Raw genomic sequence first — 19,650 nt, 5'->3', positions numbered from 1 at the left:
GAGTCACAGTGCCCAGGTATCACAGTGTTCCGAAGTATCACAGTGTGCCCAGGAATCACAGTGTCCCCGGGTATCAGAGTGCCCGGGTATCAGCGTGCCCAGGTATCGCAATGTGCCCAGGTATCAGTGTGCCCAGGTATCACAGTGTGCCCAGGTATCACAATGTGCCCAGGTATCACAGTGTGCCCAGATATCAGAGTGTGCCCTGATATCAGTGTGTGTCCAGGTATCAGAGTGCCCAGTTATCAGAGTGCCCAGGTATCAGTCTGCCGAGGTATCACAGAGTGCAAAGATAGCACAGTGACCAACTACTAGTGTGCCCAGGTATCGCAGAGCGGCAATGTATCAGTGTCCCCAGGTATCACAGCGTGCCCAGGTATCAGAGTGTGCCAAGATATCAGAGTGTGCCCAGGTATCACAGACTGCCCAAGTATCACAGTACCCAGGTATCACAATGCCCAGGTGTCAGTCTGCTGAGGTATCACAGAGTGCAAAGGTAGCACAGAGACCAGGTATCGCAGAGCGCCCATGTATCGCTGTGTCCCCAGCTATCTGTGTCCCCAGGTCTCCCAGAGTGCCCAGGTATTCAAGAGTGCCCAGGTATCTCAGTGTCCCCAGGTATCAAAGTGCCCAGTTATCACAGTGTGCCCAGGTATTACAGTGTGCCCAGGTATCACAGTGCACCCAGGTATCACAGTGTGCCCAGGTATCACAGAATGCCCAGGTATCTCAGTGCCCAGATATCAGTCTGCTGAGGTATCACAGAGTTCAAAGATAGCACAGTGCCCAGCTAGCAGTGTGTCCAGGTATCGCAGAGCGGCAATGTATCACAGTGTCCCCAGGTATCTGTGTCCCCAGGTATCTGTGTCCCCAGGTATCGCAGCGTCCCCAGGTATCGCAGCGTCCCGAGGTATCACAATGTGCCCCGGTATCACAATGTGCCCCGGTATCACAATGTGCCCCAGTATCACAATGCCCAGGTATCACAATGAGCCCGTGTATCACATTGCCCAGGTATGACAGCGTGCCCAGTATCACAATGCACAGCTATCACAATGTGCCCAGGTAGCACAGCGTGTCCAGGTATCACAGTGCGCAGGTGTCACAGTGTGCCCAGGTGTCACTGTGCCCAGGTATCACAGTGTGCCAGGTATCACAGTGTGGCAGGTATCACAGTGACCAGGTATCACATAATGCCCAGGTATCACAGTATGCCCAGGCATCCCAAAGTGCCCAGGTATCAGAGTGTGCCAGGTATCACAGTATGCCCAGGTATCACAGTATGCCCAGGTATCACAATGTGCCCAGGTAGCACAGAGTGCCCATGAATCGCAGAGTGCCCAGGTATCGCAGAGTGCCCAGGTATCACAGTGTGCCCAGGTATCACAGAATGCCCACATATCTCAGTGCCCAGGTATCAGTCTGCCGAGGTATCACAGAGTGCAAAGATAGCACAGTGCCCAGCTAGCAGTGTGCCCAGGTATCGTAGAGCGGCAATGTATCAGTGTCCAGGTATCTGTGTCCCCAGATATCGCAGAGTGCCCAGGTATCGCAGTGTGCCCAGGTATCGCAGTGTGCCCAGGTATCGCAGCGTGTCCAGGTATCGCAGCGTGTCCAGGTATCGCAGCGTCCCCAGGTATCGCAGCGTCCCCAGGTATCACAATGTGCCCCGGTATCACAATGCCCAGGTATCGCAATGCCCAGGTATCACAATGTGCCCCAGTATCACAATGCCCAGGTATCACAATGTGCCCCGGTATCACAATGTGCCCCGGTATCACAATGTGCCCCGGTATCACAAAGGGCCCATTATCACATTGCCCAGGTATCACAGCGTGCCCAGGTATCACAATGCACAGCTATCACAATGTGTCCAGTTAGCACAGCGTGTCCAGGTGTCACTGTGCCCAGGTATCACAATGTGCCAGGTATCACAGTGTGGCAGGTATCACAGTGCACAGGTATCACATAATGCCCAGGTATCACAGTGTGCCCAGGTATCCCAGAGTGCCCAGGTATCAGAGTGTGCCAGGTATCACAGTATGCCCAGGTATCACAGTATGCCCAGGTATCACAATGCCCAGGTATCACAATATGCCCAGGTAGCACAGAGCACCCATGAATCGCAGAGTGCCCAGGTATCGCAGAGTGCCCAGGTATCACACTGTGCCCAGGTATCACATTGTGCCCAGGTATCAAAGAATGCCCAGGTATCAGTCTTCCGAGGTATCACAGAGTGCAAAGATAGCACAGTGCCCAGCTAGCAGTGTGCCCAAGTATCGTAGAGCGGCAATGTATCACAGTGTCCCCAGGTATCTGTGTCCCCAGGTGTCTGTGTCCCCAGGTGTCTGTGTCCCCAGGTATCGCAGAGTGCCCAGGTATCGCAGTTTCCAGGTATCACAATGCCCAGGTATCACAATGCCCAGGTATCACAATGAGCCCGTGTATCACATTGCCCAGGTATCATAGCGTGCCCAGGTATCACAATGCACAGCTATCACAATGTGCCCAGGTAGCACAGCGTGTCCAGGTATCACAGTGCGCAGGTATCCCAGTGTGCCCAGGTATCACTGTGCCCAGGTATCACAATGTGCCAGGTATCACAGTGTGCCAGGTATCACAGTGCCCAGGTATCACAGTGTGCCCAGGTATCACTGTGCCCAGGTATCACACCGTGCCAGGTATCACAGTGTGGCAGGTATCACAGTGCCCAGGTATCACAGTGTGCCCAGGTGTCACTGTGCCCAGGTATCACAGTGTGCCAGGTATCACAGTGTGGCAGGTATCACAGTGCCCAGGTATCACAGTATGCCCAGGTATCACAGTGTGCACAGGTATCCCAGAGTGCCCAGGTATCACAGTATTATCAGGTATCACAGTATGCCCAGGTATCACAGTATTATCAGGTATCACAATGCCCTGGTATCACAATGTGCCCAGGTAGCACAGAGCGCCCGTGAATTGCAGAGTACCCAGGTATCGCAGAGTGCCCAGGTATCAGAGTGTGCCCAGGTATCGCAGAGTACCCAGATATCGCAGAGTGCCCAGGTATCGCAGCGTGTCCAGGTATCGCAGCGTCCCCAGGTATCACAATGTGCCCCGGTATCACAATGTGCCCAGGTATCACAATGCCCAGGTATCACAATGAACCCGTGTATCACAGCGTGCCCAGGTATCACAGCGTGCCCAGGTATCACAATGCACAGCTATCACAATGTGCCCAGGTAGCACAGCATGTCCAGGTATCACAGTGCGCAGGTATCACAGTGTACCCAGTTATCACAGTGTGCCCAGGTATCACTGTGCCCAGGTATCACACCGTGCCAGGTATCACAATGTGGCAGGTATCACAGTGCCCAGGTATCACAATGTGCCCAGGTGTCACTGTGCCCAGGTATCACAGTGTGCCAGGTATCACAGTGTGGCAGGTATCACAGTGTGGCAGGTGTCACATAATGCCCAGGTATCACAGTGTGCCCAGGTATCCCAGAGTGCCCAGGTATCACAGTGTGCCCAGGTATCCCAGAGTGCCCAGGTATCAGAGTGTGCTAGGTATCAGAGTGTGCAAGGTATCAGAGTATGCCCAGGTATCACAATGCCCAGGTATCACAATGTGCCCAGGTAGCACAGAGCGCCCATGAATCGCAGAGTGCCCAGGTATCGCAGAGTGCCCAGGTATCAGAGTGTGCCCAGGTATCGCAGAGTGCCCAGGTATCGCAGAGTGTCCAGGTATCAGAGTGTGCCCAGGTATCACAGAGCGCCCAGGTATCACAATGTGTCCAGTTAGCACAGGGCCCAGATATCAGAGTGCTCGGGTATCAGAGTGCCCAGGTATCAGAGTGTGCCCAGGTATCACAGTGCCCAGATATCAGTCTGCCGAGATATCACAGAGTGCAAAGGTAGCACAGTGCCCAGGTATCAGAGTGTGCCCAGGTATCACAGTGCCCAGATATCAGTCTGCCGAGGTATCACAGAGTGCCCAGGTATCACAGTGCCCAGGTATCGCAGAGCGCCTATGTATCGCAGTGGCCCCAGGTATCTGTGTCCACAGGTATAGCAGACTGCCCAGGTATCGCAGTGTGCCCAGGTATCACATTGTGCCCAGCTATCACAGAGTGCCCAAGTATCTCGGTGCCCCCAGGTATCACAATGCCCAGGTATTACAATGCGTCCAGGTATCACAGAGTGCCCAGGTATCACAGTGTGCCCACATATCACAGTGTGCCCACATATCACAGTGTGCCCACGTATCACAGTGCCTAGGTGTCACAGTGCCCTGGTATCAGAGTGTGTCCTGGTATCACAGTGTGCCCAGATACCACAATGTGTCCAGGTTCACAGAGTGCCCAGGTATCACAGTGTGCCCAGATATCACAGTGTGCCACTTTTTCTCTGATCGGATCAGAGTGTTATATCAGCATGGGGTGGTGTTACTGATCATTGAGCACCTCCTGCCAGTGACTCCGTGCAGGCAGTGTCTGTGTGTAGATGTCAGTGCTTCCAGCTATCATTGGAGCAGTGGGACGGGAAGTGTTTGATGAACTCCTTTGGGCTTTTGTGCCCCAGCTTATGAAGCGTTGATTTGCACCCAGTGGGTCAAACTGAACTCAAATAGCCTTGAGAATTGTGCCAACAGCACTAATCGCAGAGCTTCATCTCATGATTTGGCACTTCCATCTATCAGCTTGTCCAGGAACCTGTGGTGCCATCTCCATCTCCTCTGCCCCCATTCCCAGAATGTGTGCCAGTGTAGGTGGCACACTGCGCCTCGGCTGCTCCCTTGTCGAGCAGAGCCTGGGTACCCTAGGGAGGGCTGGCCCGTGTGCCTGGCATGCCTACCTTTTGCTGTATATGATCACCGCCCCGCCAATTAGAATGATGAGAAGCGACACGACGATCGCCACCACAATGAGCCAGTCTGAAAAGAAACAGAAAGGAAATCACTACCTGGCAACTGCATCTGAGAAAACCCGTCATCGAGAACACGTCACATTCTTACATCAGCAACAATGCACGGAAATACCAGGGTGGATTTCTCCTCTCGATGTGGCAGTTGTGGCTCAGTGTTACCATCTTATCTCTGGGTCAGAAGGTCGCGAGTACAAGTCTCACTCCAGAGACTTCAGCACATAATCCAGGCCGATACTTCGGTAGTATCGAGGGAGCGCTGCACTGTTGGAGGTGCCGCCTTTCGGATAAGTCGTTAAACCATCTGCCCTCTCCGGAGGATGTAAAAGATTCCACACTACTATTTCGAAGAAGAGCAGTTGCGTTCTCTTTGACGTCCCACCAATATTTATCCCTCAACCAACATTATTAAAGCAGATTGTCGTGTATTGTATCAAATTGCTACAAGTGGAATCTTGCTGTGTGCAAATTGTTCACGTGTTTCCCACATTATAACAGTGACTACACTTCAAAGGTACTTCATCGGCTGTCAAGCGCTTTGAGACATCCTGAGGTAGTGAAAGGTGCTATAGAAATGCAAGTCTTTCCTTTTTCTGCGTGCCGACTGGACCGCTGCCACACACAGCCCACCTTGGGATATGAAATCCTTTCCTCGAGCTATCGGTCATCATCCCCGCGACCAATTCAGTCGAGGGAGGGGCTTCAGCCCAATATGTTGCGCATTCATGTGTTACTACCTCAAAGACTTGCCGTGGGGTCCACCTGATTTCCCGCTCTAACTTCGATGGGGCTCCTTGGAAGATGGCCCATTTTGGTTGACCACCGTTTCTCCTGGATTTTCCTGCCGACGTTGTGGCTGGAGAGTGGGAGAGACGGGCGGTGGTGTATGTGGGCTGAGGGATGTCCCACTGGACAGCTCAGGGGGACAGGTGGGGAGGGCGGACAGTGCCCAGACTCGGGCGTTGCGAGTGGGGAGGGCAGAGGTTGCAGAGGCAGAATGGAGCAAGGCCAGGGAGATACTTGTAAACGAGGATTTCAAAATCAATGTTGTGAGCCGCAGGGTTGCCAACTCTGGCTGGATGTATTTCTGGAGGTTTCGTTGCATGACCTCCCACCTCCAACCTCCCTGCCCGGTCAAACAACCTTTTTTTCCCCCCACCTCCAATATTTTTATACCTAAAAAAAAACAAAGGTGTTCAAATAAAGTGAAAAAACACCAATTTTTTTAATGCCGTCATGCTTTTTCTCCCAGGATACTCACAGCGGTATCCAGGAGATTAATCTTTAATTCCTGGAGACTCCAGGACAATCCTGGAGGGTTGGTAACCCGAGAGAGGCACAGGGAGCCAGCGGAAGCCAACGAGGACAGGAGCAATATAGGATGCAAGAGGCCACGATCTGGATGTGTCGGGGGTGGCGGGGGGGTTGGATGTGTCGAGATGGAAGGAGGAGGCTGGCTAGGAGCTTGTTGGAAAGGTGGGCGACAGAGCCTGATGGATTAGTGTGTCATGATGGGGACAGGCTGGAAATAAATCAGTAGATATGGTGCAGGCAGAAAAGAAATAATAGAGCGAGAATGGGGCAAGTAGACGCCAGCAGAGACAAGTAACTAGGAAAAGCCAATGATCGAAAGAAGCAGCGGAGGCACAAACCGAAGGAGGAACCATCCTAGCTCGTAAAAGAATGGTACAAAAGTCAGTATTTGTTGTAACCGCCTACAGGGCGCGCTGCTGTGCTCAGAGAGAGTGAAGTAAGTGTAGAAACATTTTTTTGATTGGTCGCTGGTAGTTTTTTGCATGATGGATGTAAGGCGTTTAAATATCAAGCTGGAGACAAGAGCGTTATACACAGTTAAGGTGCTCCTTACGCTGACTGTTGAGCCCCAGTAACACTGAGGGTAATGGTTGATGGGTGTTTTTGTGACTGGAAGGCGGTACCCAGTAGGGTTCTGCAGGGCTCAGTGCTGGGTCCCTAGCTTTTTGTGGTATATATCAATGATTTGGACTTAAATGTTGGGGGTATGATTAAGAAGTTTGCAGATGACACTAAAATCGGCTGTGTGGTTGTTAATGAAGAAGAAAGCTGCGGACTGCAGGAAGATATCAATGAACTGGTCAGGTGGGCAAATGAAATTCAATCCAGAGAAGTGTGAAGTAATGCATTTGGGGAGGTCTAATAGGGCAGGGGAATACACATTAAATAGTACAAAACTGAAAAGTGTAGACTAACAAACAGACCTTGGAGTGCGTATCCACAGATCCATGAAGGTAGCAGGCCAGGTAGATAAGGTGGTTAAGAAGACATATGGAATACTTGCATTTATTAGTCAAGGCATGGAATACAAGAGCAAGAAGGTTATGTTTGAACTCAATAAAACACTGGTTAGGCCGCAGCTGGAGTACTGTGTGCAGTTCTGGTCACCACATTACAGGAAAAATGTGATTGCACTGGAAAGGGTGCAGAGGAGATTTACAAGAATGTTGCCTGGACTGGAGAATTTTGGCTATGAGGAAAGATTGGAGATGCTGGGTCTGTTTTCTTTGGAACACAGGAGGCTAAGGGGAGACCTGATTGAGGTGTATAAAATTATGAGGGGCCTGGATAGAGTGGATAGGAAGAACCTGTTTCCCTTGGCAGGATTGGTCAACAACCAGGGGGCATAGATTTAAAGTAATTGGGGGGAGGTTTAGAGGAGATATGAGGGGAAATTTCTTCACCTAGAGGGTGGTGAAGGTCTGGAACTCACTGTCTGAAAGGGTGGTAGAGACAGGAACCCTCACCACATTTAAAAAATACATGGATGTGCACCTGAAGTGCTGTAACCTGCAGGGCTACGGACCAAGAGCTGGAAAGTAGGATTCAGCTGGATAGCTCTTAGTCGGCCGGCGCGGACACGATGGGCCAAAATGGCCTCCTTCTGTGCCTTACATTTCTATGATTTTAACAGTGCATTGTAAGATAATATATCGGAGGATGAGTCAGTCTGGAGCATATGTGGTCCTTTCACCTCAGGGATTGAACGACACAACATGTCAGCACACTGCTCTGTCAGCTCTGAGGTCTGGGTCAAATCCACCCCAGACTGATGGGCTGAGGCCGGTCGCTTCTCTCCAGTGAGGCAGAATAATGGCACGTTGCTCTTTTGACCTCTGGGACATGGGATGGATCAGCAACCAGGGCTGATGAGGGGAGGGGCTTCCTCCCTCCACCAGCTGCAATGGAGCTGCTTGAATGGAGCCTCTGTCAGCCGAGGTCCGAGTCAGCGGGTCTGCTGAACTGCGAGAGGCGCCAGGTGGGCAGCTGGGATGGGAAATGGATGAGCCAAGCTATGACAACAAGGCACTCTTCTGAGGAAGACCAGCTGGGCAAGGCTTTGATTTGTGTTTAAATCGTGTGCAATCCAGCTCAGGAATACTTGATGCCAAACGCAGATCACCTTAGGTAGAGAAGTATGCCATTACTCAGTCACCGAATGAGCACAGAAACGATTGTTTTTTGTCCTACGTTTGAAATAGTAAATTGTAACAAAGTGTGAGGTATGGGATTGTGACAGGATAATTAATTAAAAGTCACTTAACTCAAACGATCTGATTTCTGTTGCACTAAATTCCTGCTTTGCTGTGCTAGTTACATTGCTCAATTCAAACTATTAGCTAATTCTAATCTTCCAGCACAAAAAAACCCGACTTTAAGTAGACTACACAAACAGAAACCCCTCAACACAAGGCCATTTTGACGTCAGTGTCTGCTGTCCTCTCCTACAGGGGGTGTCACTCTCATTCAATGCTGAGCAGATAATCTGATACGCCGGGGACAACAGTCTCGAAGTCCAATTTCACCCCAAGAGATTTCAGCAGCTTGAAGGACTACAGAATTCCCAGCACTTTGAAAGGTTTTGCATTGCTTGACTAGTCTGAGTGGAGAACTATGGAGAGGGTTTAAGAAGGGTCAGATGTCCTACCAAGGCTGGCTTCAGGGCGCTTCTCTCCCACAGCTGTTGTTGATGGCTGTGACTTTAGATGGGGCCCATCATCCAGGATAATGAGATCTGATGTTTTGGCACTGGTTGGCTTAGCTTGAGGCAACAGAAAAAAACATGAGTAAATTCTAGGTTTAAAGGGAAGGCAAGACTTGGGGCGCACTTTTTATTCAAAGGGCTAATAAGTCAATCTCCAACACAGCCAATCAAGCAACACCAAACGGGAGTCAGTGATGTCATGGAGCGGCCTAGCAGTGAGGCCGAACCTCACAGGCCTCCTTTGGAATTTAGAGATTTGGCATTTTGTAAAATCTCATGCATAATATTTCATCAGTATATGTTTCTTGAATAAAAAGTACTTACCTAGAATTTACTTCCCCTTTGTTTTTAAATCTATTTATTTACTTGAATTTGAATCAGTATTTTTTTTAAATCCTATTTCTTTGCCCTTCTACACTGTCCTGTTTCAGCCAGGGGTGCAGGCCAGTCTCCATGGCAACCATCAATACTACACTCTGGGAATGGGACAGGCCCCCAGCCTCCTCGCTGCTTCTCCTGCCACTGCAAAATATTTCATGTGGCAGGCCAAAGGTCATGGTTGAGTTCTTCTGGCCGGGACTGCAAACACTACTAGACTTGGTGAGTTGCTCGGGCAGATACATAGCATCCCAGTAAGGACCATCACAGAGAAGCTTTGTGCTTCACTGCAGAGAGACAGTGAGAGGATCAGCACAGCTGGTCAGTGCAGCTCCTCCTGCATGCTACAGAATTGCATTAGCAAAGGCTAGGAGCTAAGCTACATCTCATATCTGCTAACCATCTGCATCCGATGCACACACTCAGCGATTTTGGGTGCAATCTGCATGTCTGGGTTTCCAAACAAAAATCAGAACCAGCCAGGCCTCTCCATCCAAGGGTTCCTTCCCACAGTGGTGCTGCTGTTAGTGATTGGGAAACCAAGAGTGAAGGGAAAGAGGAGAGTGCCATTATTGTCAGTATTAACAGTGTAATGTATTGGGATACACAAATGCAGAGGTCAGAGAAGCTTGTTGCAAAAACAGATTGGTTCTAATAGACTGTAATATAGAGCTACACCTAGTGGACTACTGTGGTAATGCAACTGATGTAAACACAATAAAAGGATCACGTGACAAAGTCACATGACAAGTTTTCTATAGAGCCATCTTGTGTATGTATGTGTTTGTGATGTTGTAAAGAATATACCACATTGGCAATGAACATAGGCTAATCGGATTCCCTGGCTGAAATTTTTGTTGGTGGATCATCCAGCCAAACAACAGAGAGACTTTGAGAGGTTCTTTGTTTTGAAGAACAGCTAAAAATCCAAGGTAAATTACAAGCACACTTGGCTGAACTGACAAGTCCAAATGGCCGTGCCTATGAGAATATTAGGGTGCTTGAGTGAGTTCCATCGCGATGGAGAGACTTTCGGAGCGTATGTGGAGTGGCTAGACATGTTTTTCACCATAAATAGTATTGTCAAAGTCCCCGATGATGAAAACCGTTAGAAAGAAAACGGGCTATTTTCTTGACTGGTGTATGAAACCCTGAAAAGTATGCTTGTTCTCAAAAGCCGAAGGACACGCCACTGACAGCCATTCTAGACAAGTTAGAACAGCACTACAGTCCTCAGCCCCTGGAACTTGCTGAAAGTTATCGTTTTGGAATAAGAAATCAATTAACTGTTAAGATTATCAGTGAGTCCATTGTAGGATATATGTATGACATTGAATACAGACGATCAGCTGATCACAGTAATGCTGATGCTATGTCCAGGTTGCCACCCCCATCACAAGTTACACCCATTTGGGAAGTCTTCTATTTTTCATACATTGATGAATTGCCAGTCAGAGCTGAAGCGTGATCCAGTTATGTCAAAGGTGTATGATTGCATAGCAAATGGCTGGCCAAACCAGGTATGAGAGAAAGATACACATCCATACTTTGTTCATAGGAATGAATTGTCAGTGGATAAAGAGTGTATCATGTGGGATGCAAGAGTGGTTATCCCAAATAAGTTCAGGTACAAATTATTAGGAGGTCTTCATGACCAACACCTAGGAATGTGCTTGACCAAGAGTTCTATACACAGTTACTTATGGTGGCAAGGTTTAGATAAAGATATAGACTACATCGTTAGTCAGTGTACAGCATGTCAATCGGTAAGCAAGAAACCACCATCAGTACCATTACAGCCATGGAAATGGCCTCCCAGGGTGTGGCAAAGGTTACGTGTAGATTTTACTGAGCTAGAAGGACAACAATTGTTCATTGTAATTGATAGTCATTCGAAGTGGGTAGAGTTGTTTCTGATGTGGAAAATAACAAGTAAAACAATAGATAATTTGCGAAGATTGTTTTCTTCATATGGCCTCCCAGAAGAAATTGTGTCTGATAATGGGCCAAAATTTTGTTTAGAAGAACTTGCACAGTTCATGAGCAGAAATGGTGTGAGACATACCAAAGTTCCACCATACCACCCTGCTTCAAGTGGTGCAGCAGAGCGCACAGTACAAATTGTAAAATGTGCCCTCATCAAGCAGATGTTGGATTCAAATCCAAGGAAACAGCAGTTGTTGTTGGACCACAAATTGCCAAATTTTCTAATTACTTATCATAATACTCCTCATACAACTACTGTTAGAGCACCAGCAGAGTTGTTTCTCAAACGACAGCCACAAACAAGGTTCTCGTTGTTAAAGCCAAACTTGGCAGTCAGTAGAAGAGAAACAATTAAGACAGAAAGAGAATCATGATAGAGGTAGAGTAAGAGAGAGAAGTGTGAAATTAAATCAGAAGGTTAGAATGAAGCACCATCACCATAAATGGTTAAAGCGGTTACCAGGAAGAGTAGTGAAGATATGTGGCCCTCACACATATTTGGTCAAGATGTTTGATCATGGACAGGTTAGGTTTGTTCACATTGATCATATTTTACCTACAGATGTGGAAGGAGTTGAAAGTTGAAATGATTCGATTATTTCTGATGAGTCAGATAGTTTTGTTACAAGTAGAGTACCAGTAGCAAATCCTACATCGGATGTACTAGAAACAAGTCCCAGAGAAAGTCAGAATTTAAGTCTGAGCCCGAGTCAGGCAGACAAACAGTCTGAGGTTGTAGAGGGTCAAAATGTAGATCAAGGGTTGCCCTTGGAGAAAGAATCGCCTCAGGCTCAGCCTAGAATGAGTCTAAGTTCCACACCATGTTTAGAAAGTTCTGTTAAAAGGGCGAAGGTATTCTCTTCAAAACAGAAAACCAGAGGTTAAGTTTGATTTGTAAATATGGAAAAATAAGTCCATTTATTTTGTTGTGTATAATTATTCAAGTAATGTATAATGATTATTTTGTTATGATTACTTCTTCAATAAGGAAGGAGACATGTAATAGAGTTACAGTGAGTGAACTATTCCTCTGCCTACTGTACTTCTGATATACAGTAATGCAATTACTGATGTAAATACAATAAAATGGTCATATACCAAACTCACATGATGATAGGTTTTCTGTGTTGGGCCCATCTTGTAGAGTGTGTTTGTTAGTGATGTCATAAGGCTATATCAAAGACGGAGGGAGGGAGCAGTGTGTCAGTATTAATGGGAGAGGGAGGGGGGAGGAGTGTGTCAGTATTAATGGGAGAGGGAGGGGGGGAGGAGTGTGTCAGTATTAATGGGAGAGGGAGGGGGTGAGGAGTGTGTCAGTATTAGTGAGGGGGGGGAGGAGTGTGTCAGTATTAACCGAGAGGGAGGGGGGAGGAGTGTGTCAGTATTAACCGAGAGGGAGGGGGGAGGAGAGTGTCAGTATTGATGGGAGAGGGAGGGGGGAGGAGTGTGTCAGTATTAATGGGAGAGGGAGGGGGGGGAGGAGTGTGTCAGTATTAATGGGAGAGGGAGGGGGGGAGGAGTGTGTCAGTATTAATGGGAGAGGGAGGGGGGGGAGGAGTGTGTCAGTATTAGTGAGGGGGGCGGGGAGGAGTGTGTCAGTATTAACTGAGAGGGAGGGGGGAGGAGTGTGTCAGTATTAACCGAGAGGGAGGGGGGAGGAGAGTGTCAGTATTGATGGGAGAGGGAGGGGGGAGGAGTGTGTCAGTATTAATGGGGGGGGGGGGGGGAGGAGTGTGTCAGTATTAATGGGAGAGGGAGGGGGGGAGGAGTGTGTCAGTATTAATGGGAGAGGGAGGGGGGGGAGGAGTGTGTCAGTATTAGTGAGGGGGGCGGGGAGGAGTGTGTCAGTATTAACCGAGAGGGAGGGGGGAGGAGTGTGTCAGTATTAACCGAGAGGGAGGGGGGAGGAGAGTGTCAGTATTGATGGGAGAGGGAGGGGGGAGGAGTGTGTCAGTATTAATGGGAGAGGGAGGGGGGGGGGAGGAGTGTGTCAGTATTAACCGAGAGGGAGGGGGGAGGAGTGTGTCAGTATTAATGGGAGAGGGAGGGGGGGGGGAGGAGTGTGTCAGTATTAACCGAGAGGGAGGGGGGAGGAGTGTGTCAGTATTAACCGAGAGGGAGGGGGGAGGAGTGTGTCAGTATTAATGGGAGAGGGAGGGGGGGAGGAGTGTGTCAGTATTAATGGGAGAGGGAGGGGGGGGAGGAGTGTGTCAGTATTAGTGAGGGGGGCGGGGAGGAGTGTGTCAGTATTAACCGAGAGGGAGGGGGGAGGAGTGTGTCAGTATTAACCGAGAGGGAGGGGGGAGGAGAGTGTCAGTATTGATGGGAGAGGGAGGGGGGAGGAGTGTGTCAGTATTAATGGGAGAGGGAGGGGGGGGGGAGGAGTGTGTCAGTATTAACCGAGAGGGAGGGGGGAGGAGTGTGTCAGTATTAATGGGAGAGGGAGGGGGGGGGGAGGAGTGTGTCAGTATTAACCGAGAGGGAGGGGGGAGGAGTGTGTCAGTATTAACCGAGAGGGAGGGGGGAGGAGTGTGTCAGTATTAATGGGAGAGGGAGGGGGGGAGGAGTGTGTCAGTATTAACTGAGAGGGAGGGGGGAGGAGAGTGTCAGTATTACCGCGAGAGGGAGGGAGCGAGGAGAGTGGCAATATTTACCGAGAGGGAGGGAGGGAGGAGAGAGTGTCAGGCAAAACGTATTGTCCTGGGAGGGAATGCAGCAATGGTCAGTGTCTGGATGAAGTAATTAAAAGATTAATTAAATACGTGCCGTTGCATAGTGAGAGATGCTGAGCTCAGGATTGTAACACATGGGATGCTGAACTGTACAAGGACGGGGGGCGGGTGGTGAAGGGGCTGGATTTTCAGTTCTGTTAATTTCGGGGCGGTAATGGCGGTGCAGCAGTGAAGTTTGTGCGGCGAAATGGTTTGCGTCCTCAGCCACAAAGTTCCTCGGCTGGGCCCTGCGTGTGGGGCGGAGCGCTACACCTGTTTAGGGCACTAGGCCGACTGAGCAACTGAGAAGCCCGAGCTGAGTAGCCAGCATCGGGGCGCCCTAAGACAGGCTTGCTTGTAGAAAAAACAATCGGCACAAAACCCACCAAATACATCCCCAATACCTTGACCACCCCACATTAGGATAAATCGCGCCAATTCAAAACCGAAGCGCAGTCGGAAGCGGTGGCGTCCCACACCGGCTCGGCGATCCCGGGAGGTGCTGCTCAGCGTCCCAGCAAAACCCGCAACTCATTTCCCGGCGGGTTGCTGCAAGCTGGCCTCCCGAGCCGGAAATCATTCCTGCCCCCATTGCTGCCTCTCCGGGGCGCTAACAAGAGCGGCAGAAGACCCAAACTCCAGCCTATAACTCGACAGAGACCGTGTCAATGGAAGTGGCAAGATATCAATCAGAACAGCAACAGTAGCTGGAGACAATGATGGACAGACTGCACAGGGCAACATACAAAACAGAATCAAAGATAGATGCACGGTTTTGCTATACTGTAAGAAACAGAAACATAGAAAGTAGGTGCAGGAGTAGGCCATTTGTCCCTTCGAGCCTGCACCACCATTCAATAAGATCATGGCTGATCATTCACCTCAGTAACCCTTTCCTGCTTTCTTTCCATACCCCATGATCTCTTTAGCCGTAAGGGTCACATCTAACTCCTTTTGAATATATCTAACGAACTGGCCTCAACAACTTTCTGTGGTAGAGAATTCCACAGGTTCACAATTCTGAGTGAAGAAGTTTCTCCTCATCTCGGTCCTAAATGGCTTAAATACCCCTTATCCTTAGACTGTGACCACTGGTTTGGACTTCCCCAACATCGGGAACATTCTTCCTGCATCTAACCTGTCCAATCCCGTTAGAATTTTATATGTTTGTATGAGATCCCCTCTCATTCTTCTAACTGCCAGTGAATATAAGCCTAGTCGATCCAGTCTTTCTTCACATGTCAGTCCTGCCATCCCGGGAATCAGTCTGGTGAACCTTTGCTGCACTCCCTCAATAGCAAGAATGTCCTTCCTCAGATGAGGAGACCAAAATTGTACACAATATTCAAGGTGTGGCCTCACCAAGGCCCTATACAACTGCAGTTAGACCTCCCTGTTCCTGTGCTCAAATCCTCTCGCTATGAAGGCCAACATGCCATTTGCCTTCTTCACCACCTGGTATGCCTGCATGCCAACTTTCAATGATTGATGTACCATGACACCCAGGTCTCATTACACTTCCCCCTTTCCTAATCTGTCACCATTCAGATAATATTCCTTCCTGCTTTTGCCACCAAAGTGGATAATCTCACATTTATCTACATTATACTGCATCTGCCATGCATTTGCCCACTCACCTAACCTGTCCAAGTCACCCTGCAGCCTCTTAGCATCCTCCTCACAGCTCATACTGCCACCCACCTTAGTGTCATCTGCAAACTTGGAGATATTACATTCAATTCCTTCGTCTAAATCATTAATGTATATTGTAAATAGCTGAACCTTGTGATACCCCACTCGTCACTGCCTGCCATTCGGAAAAGGACCCGTTTATTCCTACTCTTGGCTTCCTGTCTGCCAACCAGTTCTCTATCCACGTCAATACTCCCAATATCATGTGCTTTAATTTTGCACACTAATCTCTTCTGTGAGACCTCGTCAAAAGCCTTTTGAAAGTCCAAATACACCACACCCACTGGTTCTCCCTTGTCCACTCTGCTCGTTACATCCTCAAAAAATTCTAGAAGATTTGTCAAACGTGATTTCCCTTTCAAAAATCCATGCTGACTTGGACCGATCCTGTCACTGCTTTCCAAATGCGTTGCTATTACATCTTTAATAATTCATTTCAACATTTTCCCCACTACTGTTGTCAGGCTAACTGGTCTATAATTCCATGTTTTCTCTCTCCCTCCTTTTTAAAAAAGTGGGGTAACATTAGCTACCCTCCAATCCATAGAAACTAATCCAGTGTCGATCGACTGTTGGAAAATGATCACCACTATTTCTAGGGCCACTTCCTTAAGTACTCTGGGATGCAGACGATCATGCTCTGGGGATTTATCGGCCTTCAACCCCATCAATTTCCCTAGCACAATTTCCTGACTAATAAGGATTTTCTTCAGTTCCTCCTTCTTGCTAGACCCTCGGTCACCTAGTATTTCCAGAAGGTTATTTGTGTCTTCCTTCGTGAAGACAGAACCAAAGTATTTGTTCAATTGGTCTGGCGTAAGTCAAACGTACCTTTCTGTTGTGTGCCTACTGTGAATGATGACATTTGAGTGACCCGATTGGTTGCCATAAGAGTTGTAGCAGTCGGTCCGGAGCCGGGAGTGGAGTCGATTCTTATGGGATCTACCCGTCCAGGAGTGGTCAACTTGGATTGAACTGTGGTCTGGTTGGAGGAAGCAGTGGTGGGTTTTGTCTCCTGCTTGTTGTCGGCATTTATTGGGAGGACGACCAAGGACACTTGAGCTGAATGATGCAAAGAAGAGGTCAGTGGGTCTGGTGTGGTGGAAGACGGCATGGAAGCAGTAGATAAATAACCAGAGAGTCTTTCAGAGGGAGTCTGGTCAGCCCCAACATTCTGCACCGTTGGTCTGACTGGAAGATCGAGAGGGAGGGAGGGAGGGGAGTGTCAGTATTAACAGAGAGGGAGGGAGGGGAGTACCAGGAAGAATGTATTGTCCTGGGTGAGGTGGTGAGAAAACCGAGGCCTGGCTGAGGGCTGGCATTGGGATGGCGAGAGGTCCATTTTGTGGAAGAAGGAGAGGTCAGAGGTCAGAGTGACCACAGCCATCGTGCACACCACGTGCTCAGCAGAGACTCTGTCGTTGAGTGGGGAGAGGCCTAATGTCACCAGTGGGAGTAAGGCTCGAATGTCGCTTGAGGGTCAGTGTTTTCGATCAGGCCAACATCCCCAGCATCGAAGCACTGACCACACTCGACCAGCTCCGTTGCAATGGTCACATAGTCCACATGCCTGACACAAGACTCCCAAAGCAAGCGCTCTACTCGGAACTCCAAACGCAAGCGAGCCCCAAATGGCAGAGGAAACATTTCAAGTATCCCCTCAAAGCCTCCTTGATAAAGTTTAACATCTCCACCGACACCTGGGAGTCCCTGGCCAAAAATCGCCCTAAGTGGAGGAAGAGCATCCGGGAGAGCACTGAGCACCTCGAGTCTCGTCGCCAAGAGCATGCAGAAAGCAAGCGCAGACAGCGGAAGGAGCGTGCGGCAAACCAGACTCTCCACCCACCCTTTCCTTCAATCATTGTCTGTCCCACCTGTGACAGAGACTATGGGCCCAAGTTTCCACATGATTTGCGCCTGATTTTTAGGAGCAACTGGTGGAGAACGGACTATCTTAGAAATCGCAATTCTCCACATTTTTTTTTCTGCAGTTCTAGTCAGGTAGAACAGTTCCACTTTGGAACAGAATTCTTTCTTCAAAAGGGGGGCGTGTCCGGTCACTGACGCCTGATTTGAAAGTTTCCACAGTGAAAATGTACTCCAAACTAACTTAGAATGAAGCAAGTGAAGATTTTTGTAGAACTGAAAAAAACTGTTCTACACATTAAAAAATCAGGCGCACGTTACAAATTAGGCGTCCAGCACGAGGTGGGGGGGAGGGGAGGAACCGACCGAACGCGGGAGGGAACCGACCGACCGACCGAACGCAGGGGACGGGTGGGGGGGAAGGAAGCCGTTCCAGATGGCGGGCGGGAGGGAGGGAGGGAGGGAGGGAACCGACTGACCGACCGAACGCAGGGAAGCCGTTCCAGACGGCGGGCGGGAGGGAGGGAGGGAACCGACTGACCGACCGAACGCAGGGAAGCCGTTCCAGACGGCGGGGAGGGACCCAACCGACCGAACGCAGGGAAGCCGTTCCAGACGGCGGGGAGGGACCCAACCGACCGAACGCAGGGGGGGGAGCCGTTCCAGACGGCGAGCGAGCGACCGAACGCAGGGGGGGGGTGAAGGAAGCCGTTCCAGACGGCGGGCGGGAGGGAGGGAGGGAACCGACTGACCGACCGAACGCAGGGGGGGGGAGCCGTTCCAGACGGCGAGCGAGCGAGCGGGCGGGAGGGACCCAACCGACCGAACGCAGGGGGGGGGGAGCCGTTCCAGACGGCGAGCGAGCGAGCGGGCGGGAGGGACCCAACCGACCGACCGACCGAACGCAGCCGGGGGGGGGGAGGAAGGGAGGGAAGGAGACAGAAGGCTGCAGGAAGCCTTAGAAATTGAGGAGCCATTTCCCAACGGCAAAAGGGGGAGGTCGTCGGGAAACGGCTGCCTCAACTTTCTGAGGCTTCCTGCAGCCTTCTCACTGCTGCAGGAAGCCTCAGTGCTGATGGCAATGTGCTTTTATTGAAAAATGTTCAAAAATTAAACAGCTACAAAGAACTACAAAAATGGCCGAGTGCCAATGTTTCCTTCACACTGCGCGTACGCGAACGCTCCAACGCGCACGCGCAGGGTTGCCGGCAGGAAAAAAACTAATTTAAATAGTACCCGCCCCCTCCCACTTACAAAATCGGCGCGAGTGTAGGCTCCGCCCCCCTGGGCGCTGCGCCAGGCAGACAAGGAGCTGCAGAACGCTCCAGAATCGCGAGTTTTTTTTCCGGCGCCGTTTTAGGCGCGAGAAATGGGTGCCCAGCTCGGAGGGGTGCCCGTTTTTTATCGTGTGGAAACTTGGGCCCTATAATTCTCGTATTTGACTGTACAATCACCTGAGAACTCACTTTTAGAGTAGAAGCAAGTCTTCCTCGATTTCGAGGGACTGCCTCTGATGATGATGATTGTCCTGGGAGGGATTGCAACAATGGTCAGTGTCTGGATGAAGTAATTAAAAGCTTAATTAAATATGTGCCATTGCATGGTGAGAGATGTAATTGTAACATGCGGGATGTTTAACTGTTTAAGGATGGGGGCAGGGGGGCGCTGGATTTTCAGTTGTGGTAATTTCGGGGCGGTAATGGCGGTGGAGCTGTAAAGTTTGTGCCGCAAAATGGTTTGCGTCCTCAGCCACAAAGTTCCTCGGCTGGGCCCTGAGTGTGGGGCGGAGCGCTAAGGGAGGCATTACACACCGCTAGGCCGGCTGAGCAACTGAGAAGCCGAAGCGCAGTCGGAAGCGGTGGCGTCCCACACCGGCTCGGCATTCCTGGGAGGTGCTGCTCAGCGTCCCCGCAAAACCCGTAACTCATTTCCCGGCGGGTCGCTGCAAGCTGGCCGCCCGAGCCAGAAATCATTCCTGCACCATTGCTGCCTCTCCAGGGCGCTAACAAGGGCGGCAGAAGACCCAAACTCCAGCAAATAACTCGAGAGAGACCGTGTTAATGGAAGCACCAAGATATCAATCAGAGCAGC

General features: G+C 50.0%; 1 protein-coding gene across 1 annotated transcript in view; it reads right to left on the bottom strand.

The window, feature by feature from the left end:
* LOC139279616 (CD44 antigen-like) overlaps positions 1 to 19,650 on the bottom strand; it is a 159,269-nt gene that overhangs the window by 71,730 nt on the left and 67,889 nt on the right. Inside the window, exons 6-7 of the mRNA XM_070898730.1 lie at positions 8,870 to 8,983; positions 4,840 to 4,918 (exon numbers count right to left, since the gene is read on the bottom strand). Of these exons, the coding sequence (XP_070754831.1) occupies positions 4,840 to 4,918; positions 8,870 to 8,983 (193 nt within the window). The remainder of the gene's footprint in view (positions 1 to 4,839; positions 4,919 to 8,869; positions 8,984 to 19,650) is intronic.

The sequence above is a fragment of the Pristiophorus japonicus genome, chromosome 14 (genome assembly GCF_044704955.1).
Source record: "Pristiophorus japonicus isolate sPriJap1 chromosome 14, sPriJap1.hap1, whole genome shotgun sequence".
Lineage (NCBI taxonomy): Eukaryota > Metazoa > Chordata > Chondrichthyes > Pristiophoridae > Pristiophorus > Pristiophorus japonicus.
The sequence above is the reverse complement of the archived record's forward strand: the minus strand, read 5'-3'. Positions and strand labels throughout refer to the sequence as shown.